We start from the raw sequence: 9,742 nt of genomic DNA, 5'->3' as shown, positions 1-9,742 counted from the left end.
TGCTGCCGGCGGCAGCGCCCGCGCCGCAGCTTTCCGCCCGCCTGCGTGCTGAGTTTTGTTGCCTGTTTTTTTTTCGGGTAGCGAGGTGGGAATAAAAGTGTTTGCAGACATAAGCAAGCCACGCACTTGCACAAATGTCTTTGATCCTCCGTAGTTACTATTTAATCCCGACCTTTTTCGCTTTTCAAGCAGTTTCAACAAGATGGGGTTCTTCATTCTCTTCCCTTGGCAGCTTTCCGGAACCAAAGATCCTGTCCGAAGCCTTTTGGAAACCCAAGTAGAGGACATAAAATCCAAGCAAACTGCATTAGCCAGGTTACATTGTCTGTGTGCTCAGTGGCACCTGCAAAACACCTGAATAGGTTTCGTAAGATGTTCTGCCTGGGGGGAAAAAAAAATCTTGAATGCTGATGAGTCTGGCTCTAGTCTTTGCTATAGTCCCTGTAGTCTGCCCAGCAGAGAGACATTTGACTTAATTCTCTGTTGTTCCAGAATCACCTCTCAGACTTGCTTAAAAATTGTTACAGCTGCTGTTCTGAGCCCCTGGTTTGAAGCTTTAAGCAACAGGTTACACATCACAGTAATCACCTTAACTTAGTTCTCATGTAACCTTTTGTCCCCAGAAACTTGTTCTTACTGATTCAGTTGATGTATTGCTAACTTCTGCTGAGCTGTGCTCCATTGAAAAAGGTTCAAGCATGGAAATATCCATAATAAAAAATCAAATAGGCATATCCCAGTGAATGCTAATGTCAACAATAAATTTAGTTTTTCTGTGATACGAGTATTGAAAATGATTTTTCATGGGATGCAAACAAGTAGGAATCACGACAGAGAAGCTGGTTAAAGGCAGATGACCTCTCTGAGCAATTCAGTAAGACACGGATCAGCCTTCAGCCACAAACACAAAGATTAGCTATAGAGGGAAATGCCAATCAAAGGGGATAGTTAGCCGAAAATAAAGATCAGGGTAGAGAAAGGTCTATCGTTACACAGAAAGAATTTGTATTAAGAACCTCCTTTTCTGTGCAGAGACATGCAACAATTTTCTTCTTTTTTTAATGCACCAAAGTGTCCATTCGTCTTTCTTCTGGGTCTGTTTTTTTCCCAGATTCAAACACGTTGCCTTCCTGTTTGATATATTCCACATTGTGTTGGATCTTCAAACAGCATTGGTGGTACTGCCCCACTGAGGTAGAGGTCCACTGAATGCAAGTTGTACAAAGCCAGTGGTGATCAAAAGCATTGTGGCCAGATGATAAAAAGTAATAAACCAATACAGGTAACACAGGGGTTGACAAGTTTTCAAAAGGGTTAGAAGAAATTATTATGTATCATCTGTTCTTTTTTCAGTAGGTGTGAGTCCCTGCAGAGTCAGATAATGTGCAGTCACAGGGTCAGAGTTGATCCTGATTAGTCTGTGTTATTCAATTACCTGGATGGGTGGGAATAGATCTTCATCTTTATCATCAAAAAATGACAGCCCTAGTGTACTCTGAAGATGGCAGAGGTAGTGTAATTAAGAAATGTTGATGAGGGGTGTACAAGTTTGACATGAAAATGAGATCCCTTGAGCAACTCTATGGAAATTAAAAGGTTAAGCAGTAAACGCTTAGGCATGCAAACAGGACAGGTGTTAAAGATGAATCAGGAACAATCAAATACCTAATAACTGCCTGAGCTGCTATTTTTATACAAAACCTGCACATTTATTTGTGTGGACTGTGTTTGCAATGAATGCAGCATCTATTTACAGAGTACAGAAGCTAACTGGATGTGTTGATAAAATGATTTCTAACAATATTGGCATCTAGGTAGTCACAGTTAGGCTTCAAAATTTACTGTCAAAAAGGGGTAGTTCATACTTAATGCTTCTTTTTTCCATGTGTTTGATACAGATCAACAGCAACTTGGCCCACATGTGCAAATTCATCTTTGCAACTGGCAAGTCTAGAAAAAAAAATTCCCACCAAAATGGCAAGCTCAATCTCTACGGTGAATAAACATCAAAAATCCATTGCAAGAATAGGAAATCTGAAAATATTCCTTTAGGCTTTCAACAGTCGCACATGGCATCTCATTGCTGAACATTTAATTTCATAGTCTATTCAGTACACATTTTGAAAAGGTGGGAAATCCTAGACTTTGGATTTGTTGACAGTTTAAAGAGCGGGAGAAAAAAAAAGGAAAGTGATCACGGTATATAGTAATGGATCAAATTCAGCTAAGACAGTTTAACTAAATATTTTTAAACAAAAAACTTCATACAATTGGAACCAGCAGGTTATAATATTTCCTAAAGCATTTACAGTTACCTCTTTAGTACCGATCTATGGCACTGCTCTTACATAATAAATTACTTTAGCATATTACGTTATAGAGAAGTGATTGCATCCAACGATTCATGAATGTATAATTCAATGCACAATGCTTTTAATGAAATAGGTTTGCAGACTGAAGTTAGTTTACTTCTGTCTACAACCTGAACAGGACTGAGTAGTTTTTAAAAGTCTGCTTAAGATTAGGCCCTGATGAGAACAAGGTGTACATAATAATAATCATTACAGAAATTTTTGATTCACGTATCCCAGGCTAAGTGACTGTAGTCTCCATTTGTCTTGGCAAGTACAGCAGTTGGTGCTGACCTAAGTCAGATTTGATTCCTCATTCAGTTCTCTAGTAAGGCACTTTATATTGTGTGCTGAGTTCTTGTCTAAGTACTTTCACTTCATAAAACGCAAGGCAGGCCTAACAACAAAGGTTCAATGTGAAGCGCTACTACACATCGTTTGCTGTTCTTTCTAAGAGCTTCCATTCTAGCTTGGAAAAAGACACCAACAGAAGAATTATATCATCGACTGAGAAGCTTTGAATTGTAAGCAGAAGATACAATTTCTCTTCAAGGGGCTCTTGACATCTCTCAAACATACTTTTACTATTCCCCTGATTAATCAATTCAGGAGCACTTAGCACACAGATCAACTTATTTGAGGTTTATTGCTGTAGGTAGGAAGCCAGCTCTGAGTTCTGTGCTAGACACATACTTATTCTCAGTGTCCTCTGGTCTCAAAACACTGTGGACCTCCTGTCTGGCACATTTTCTAGGCATAGATTTAACATCCTTTCACTGAAACGGAAACTTCATCCTGGTGACATCCTTAACGTTTTCTGATTGCCGGTCATCTCAGCTGCAGATTTTGTGGTACGCTTACATATATTTGTGTGTTTATGTACATGCATGCTTACATGTACCACAATGGAGTTTAGAACAGTGTCATTTAAAACAAGAGCAATTGCAATTACTCATTTTCAAGATAATACTGACAAAAAACCCCAGATAGATAGTTGTTTTACATTGGAAGACAGAAAAAAAATGTCCACCGCTTTGTAAAAGATGTGAGTTTGTCTCCTTTATGCGCTCAACCTGTGTTAGCACGTACCCAGTTTTGCTAGCTTGGGAAAATCCTCACTAAAAGCCACTGCACAAATGCATGAAGGCATAAGAACACCAACATGCTTCTGTGTCAATTAAAAAAAAACCACCTCCTTGTAAGATCTTCGAACATAATGTAAGATCTTGCTGTGTGTTACAACTTTTTTTTTTCATTACCTCCTTTACACATTACCTCCATTGCCTATGCTGCCACTGTATGTCTCTGTGGAGACAGACCCTCCAAGGCCAATTCCTTGGGGATGGAATCCAATGTCCCCCAATCCCTCTGTTCCCTCAGACAATGCTACGTCATGGAACAGTCAGGTATCACAGTACCCTGTAGCAGCAACTGTCCTTCTATCCAAATATTCCTGGCCTGCTTTGTATATCTTGCCTAACATGTAGTGCTACAGTCCCCAGATGAAGGATTTTTTGCTGTGCCCTATCATTCCCCTGCAAATTTAAGTTAATTTTGTAATATCTCTTAATATACCATTTCTTGGAATTGCCAGAGTATGTTTATTAATATAAACATTTTTTGGTCTGGGAAATTAATGACAATTTGCACGTACGAGGTAATCTGTAACAGAGCAATCCCACAATAACAAAACCAAAATTTTAGATGAGTATAGATTTCTTAGAATAGCACATGTACAAACACAGTTAAAGAGCACAACATTAAAAAGCTAAAGCTTCAGGAACAATTGTATAGTAGGCAACCAAAATTCAACAGACAGGCACGTTATTTCACAGACACGTTTCCTAAAGGTAGCTTCTGAGATGTTTTCCCAGGAAGGGATTGAACTATTGTTAAGCACTGTAAATCCTAATAATCTCTTGGACTGCCTTATACATGAACCTGCAATGGATGAAATGAGAAAAACTGTGACTAAGGCCGTGATCAAGACTGTTTGAGAGGATATGTGTCCAGAAATTCATCAGAAGTGTAACAGTGCAAGTGTGCAACTAAACATCTGAGAAACAAGGTTTGCTGGAAGTAATGTAGTAATTCAGACAGTTCAGTTAGATGGAGCAAAAAAGGTTAGAGCTCTTGGTCACAAAATCCTTCACATCTGGCACAGATGAGGTAGAGAGGCGTCATGTGATGAAGAGCTCACATGCCAGAAAGCTTGCCCATTTTTTTTCATGTTTTCCATTCTATTAGACTAACGAAAAATGTAACTTGAACATCGACCATCTTGACTTCATCTTAATTCTAAACCGAAGTGTAACATTTGCAGGAGTAGTAGGAAATAACATTCCCCTTTTGAGCTGAACATCTTGGATCTGCTGGAATAGCTGTAAAATACTGTTTTCTCTTTTCACAGTCACCACAGTTACTATGTTAAGCTACTTCATAAAACTTGACTTTACATTTGTACAGTTTAGAATAGAATATTTCAGTTGTAAGGGAGCTACAATGATCATCTAGTCAACTGCCTGACCACTTCAGGGCTGACCAAAAGTTAAAGCAAATTATTAAAGACATTGTCCAAATTCCTCTTAAACACCGACAGGCTTGGGGCATCAACCACCTCTCTAGGAAGCCTGTTCCAGTTTCTGCTGCTCAATCTGTTCTCTGCATCTATGTATCTCTCCCACTCTTCAAGATGACTTCTTTTTAAAATCATCTAATATTTTACAAGATACTTTATCAACTGGTGGAGTACTCCTGTCATTAAAAGTCATGTAAAAGCTTTTGTAGAAGTTCAAGCCATTTTATAAGCTACAAGATATTCACTTATCAGTGAAGCACGACATCTATATGGCAGTTAAAGATTCTACCCCTCAAAAAGTCACCTAGTTCTAGGTTAAAAACAGTAAGAGCCATAAACCAGCTAGGTTTCAAAAAGGAAGTGGAAAAAAACTGGTGGGAAATTAGGTAAATGCCATTTCCTTACCAGCATATTTGACCAGGGTTAATACTAACCAATGTTAACTAATAAGCTTGTGAAAAGCACCACTGAACTTCAAAGTTCTCAGGGCCCCTTCTCTGCTGACAAAATGCACTGTCAAGAAACATAGAAATGTGCTTGAGGCAGGTGTCGGAGTTGACAGTCACTAAATCACAGCCATTTCCTACATTTCCATGTAGATGACCTTTAAGTACTGAGATGGTTCTTGGTGATCTATTTTGATCTGAGCTATGTCAGAAGGATTTCCTGCAAAGATCCTGCGCACTATAGACTTCAGAAAAGCAGTCAAATGACAAACAGTGTAAAAAGTTTTATTTGCTCTGTATCTTGCAACAAATCAAGTTTAATTCATCCACAGTATTTTCTCAATTATAGTCTGTCACAAAATATGGACAAAAGCATCTTTTTTTTTGCATACACTGTGTCTCCCAAGTGCTAAGAAAAACAAACAATTATAGCAGATTAAGAACAAACCTACAGCATTCGTTTACTTTAGCCGGTTCTGATACAGAGGCATACTTTTTTATTTGAGAGTCAACTCCAAGAGACTTAGCTAATTGTACAGCATTTGTATCATCACTAATTAGCGTCCCAAGAGCCACAAGCAGTCTAAAAATGGCTTCAAGATCGTGAACAACTTCCATAACTGTGCTGATTACTGATAAACATTGAGCTTTGCCCTCAATGTTGTTGACTTTATGTAAACATACAGCATAGTTCAATGTCAGTGTGGCAAGTGCAATGTGGATGTTCTTATTATTGCCTGATTTCATTTCTATTGCTTGTGTCATTATTTCATCTCTCTGTTCCATCATGAGCTTCTGGCCTGCCTGGCTGACAAAACAATTGCAAAGAGCTCTAAGTGCCAACAGCTGGTTTGCTTGCTTTCCTTTAGGGTTCAGAAATTTAAGGAGAAGGATGATAAATTGTACATGATCCTTTTCACTGCAGAAGTTCTCATTCACAGTGGGATGCCTGACAGACAATCTAAGAATGTCTAGGGCTGGAAAGACAATATCTAAGAAACAAAACAAAAAAAATTAGCATTAATATTGCATTATGTGCAAATGTGCTCGTGAGTTTCTTTCAGATACAGACATTCTTAAACGCCTAGCTTTGGGAACAGACTGTAACAGTTTCATGCAGAAGGAGATTCAGGTAAAGCACAAGTTGTTTGAAATTCATAGGCAAGTATTGACAAACCCATTCTAGTAACACTTCAATTAATCACAAAAAACCTGCTCCTTAATTTAGGTTAAATGCAGTGCTTTGCAAAAAACCTTAAAATCTTTCCTAAAAGCTCTAATTGATAACACTGAAGGCAAGCACAAAGTATGATAATCCAAAAAGGTCTCTGAAAGCTTCTCAGTGACTGAACACCCCTACACAGGCAGCATCTCCCTTTGTCCTCATTCCATATCTTACAGTTTAGTATATCTACAAAACTGCTTACAGAAAGAAAAATGAGAAAAAAATTTTTAGATTACCTTCAACTCTCAGACATAATTTGCAAAGGAAAAAAAAAAAAAAGAAAAGATGTCCTCAACTCATCAGCTGGAAATCATTGTAAGGAAACTGAACTTAAAGAGTTTGTTCAGCAGCTCCCCACCACTTTACCAAATTTAAAATGTATCTGGCTCCTTGGGTCTACTATCAGTATCCCATGCTTATAACCAAATCAAAGCTGAACCTGCTTAGCTACTTATTGAGCAGTCTTTCCTGCAGATATGCAGAATCTTGAGAATTAACACTTTGTACAACACACAGAGTCTGAAAGATATGAAGACATTAGCCATCACCAGCTCCCACCTGTGCAAAACATAGTTTAAGTGATGTTATATAATGAACATGAATTTTTACTACCAAAATATTCTTCCTGTTAATAAATCTTTAACTGCAATTTCAAGAAAACAGTTCATTTTAACTGCGTATTTAGGTATTTGTATATGCAATGTATCTATTTTTTCCAGAATGTGCAGTAACAACCAAAAGAAACTTTCCAATCCATCAGTGCTGACAATGATACATTATCAAATGAAATTGTATCACCTACACTTGCATTCATTCAGAATGTCATTTCACTAATGCAGTTCTAAGCACATAGCCTAGCTTCAGTAACTTCTCTTCTACTATATTAAACAGGAGCTACTTTTGAGATTTTTTAATAATTTATCTCCATAATTTCATCTCTCATTTGATAACAACTTAGGACTCCAACCTCACACTTCTTTGCTCTATTTCCAAACAAACCTCACACCTCTTTCTTGAGGATGCTCCTGCTAATGAAATAACCATGACTGATGTTTGTATCAAGTTTCTCCTTTATGTTTACTTGTTGTGCCAACAACAAAACCTGACAACCATTTCCCAATTTTGCAATTCATGCCACTGCCTCTGCTACTGATCAGTGCTATTAGCATCTGTTTATCATCTTCTGGTTTCTGCTTGGGTTATAAACTCTTTGGGACAGAGTGTTGCAAGTATCTACCTTCTGGCCAGTTCACTGCTCTCCATAAAGTCTCAAGCTGCTGTGCTGTAGGTGTTTCTGCAGAGGTGTTGCATGTTGCAGACAGCAACTTTTCTAGGATTATCAAGTCATCTTCTGTAAGCTTATGTTCTTCAGTTGCACTGCCATTAAGTTCCTTTAATTTGCCTGTAAGACAAATAGAAGAGGCATGGCTTTCTGACATTAGAACTTCACAAATCCAGATTGTGAGTAAAATACCACAAAAACACTCTACAAACAAGTTACAACTATTGTAATTGTTGGGGGGGGGGCGTTCGATTTTTAAACATTACTTTTCCCAGTTTCATCATCTTTCTAATTTTAAGTTTTAATCATCACAATGATTGCTACTATTAAGCCCCCTCTAATACTGCAACACAGAGATTCAGAATTCACATCTTAGCCTACATGCAGGCAAAAATGCAGAAAAGAATCACACGACCGTTAGTTCTCATAACTGAAATACCATTCCTTTTTTGCTCTTTTCTATTATTAGGTAGTAAAAACAATAAAGTACGTACATGTTCTTAGTGTTAAGTTACCACAGTTTTTGTATTTTTATTATTTAAGTGCCATAAGCAAAATATGATTGCACCATGTCCTATATTCAAATTTCAATGTAATTTAAAAATCAAAGTGTTGGAAAAGTTATTTTAATGCACAGCATTTTGCTTAAAATGGATCTAGCATTAAGCACTGCCAATCATGGTTCTTCCAGAATTGATGAGGGCCACATCAATGAACACACAAGCAGGCAGCATTACATTAGTACACCCTTATGAGTTTCATAGTATGGACAAAAATCAACTGTGGGCCTCTCATGAAAAAAAACGTACAGCTGTTAAATCTTTCCCAGTCCAGCCATAATCTTTACAAGTGCATTTAACCATGCACTGTTACAAAACTTCAGAAAACTCAGTAAACCTAGTTTTCAGATTCTAAGCTTCAAAAACCAAACAACCCACTAAGCCTGTGGCTGATATGGTTATCCTTCATGAATATTGGACAAAAATGAACTAATGCAGTTTGTTTTTAAGACTACGTAAAAGTCTCTGCTTTGCTATAACGTAGCAGAATGAAAGTCAGCTAGTTTTGCTGTTCTCCCTCTTAGTAAGTTCTGGACAAAATTTTACTGTAAAATCTCTGCAAAACTAAGAGGAGGCTGAATCTATTTACTAGCGACAACCTCCCAAAAAAAATTTTCTAGTTTGTGAATCTTCTACCTTCTCCCCGAACAAACAAATACCAGAGCGCAAGAACATTCAGGGAAACAGGACAAGGCTGACTGAAGATTCCGACTGGTATTTTTAAAGAGAAAATGAGACCTGAACAGTATGTAGAAGGGCAATACTGCAGGCAGAAGGCCTCAGAGGGTCCCAGAGAGACACTGACCAGCTTGAGAAGTGGACCCATGCAAACTTCATGAAGTTCAACAAAGACAAGTGCATGGGTCCTGCACCTGGGTTGGGGCAATCCCCAGTATCAATACAGGCTGGGCGATGAATGGATTGAGAGCAGCCCTGCAGAGAAGGACTTGGGGATACTGGTGGATTAAAAATTGGACGTGAGCCGGCAATGTGCGCTTGCAGCCCAGAAAGCCAACTGTATCCTTGGCTGCATAAAAAGTGTGGCTAACAGGTCGAGCGAGGTGATTGTCCACTCTCATGAGACCCTACCTGGACTACTGCATCCAGCTCTGCGGTCCCCAGCACAAGAAAGACATGGACCTGTTGGAGCAGGTCCAGAGGAGGACACACAAATGATCAGAGGACTGGAACACATCTAAGATGAAAGGCTGAGCAAGTTGGGGTTATTCAGTCTGGAGAAGAAAAGGCTCCAGGGAGACCTTATTGCAGCCTTTCAATATATAAAGGGGGCTTATAAGAA

The 9,742-nt window shown here is 38.5% G+C and overlaps 1 protein-coding gene across 1 annotated transcript in view; it reads right to left on the bottom strand.

The window, feature by feature from the left end:
• Nucleotides 1–5,644: 5,644 nt before the first annotated feature.
• Nucleotides 5,645–9,742, bottom strand: part of PLAA (phospholipase A2-activating protein) — a 16,012-nt gene continuing 11,914 nt past the window's right edge. Inside the window, exons 12-13 of the mRNA XM_009572036.1 lie at nucleotides 7,838–8,002; nucleotides 5,645–6,367 (exon numbers count right to left, since the gene is read on the bottom strand). Of these exons, the coding sequence (XP_009570331.1) occupies nucleotides 5,802–6,367; nucleotides 7,838–8,002 (731 nt within the window). The 3' untranslated portion in view covers nucleotides 5,645–5,801. The remainder of the gene's footprint in view (nucleotides 6,368–7,837; nucleotides 8,003–9,742) is intronic.

This window comes from Fulmarus glacialis, unplaced genomic scaffold (genome assembly GCF_000690835.1).
Source record: "Fulmarus glacialis isolate BGI_N327 unplaced genomic scaffold, ASM69083v1 scaffold12362, whole genome shotgun sequence".
NCBI classification, from domain to species: domain Eukaryota; kingdom Metazoa; phylum Chordata; class Aves; order Procellariiformes; family Procellariidae; genus Fulmarus; species Fulmarus glacialis.
The sequence above is the reverse complement of the archived record's forward strand: the minus strand, read 5'-3'. Positions and strand labels throughout refer to the sequence as shown.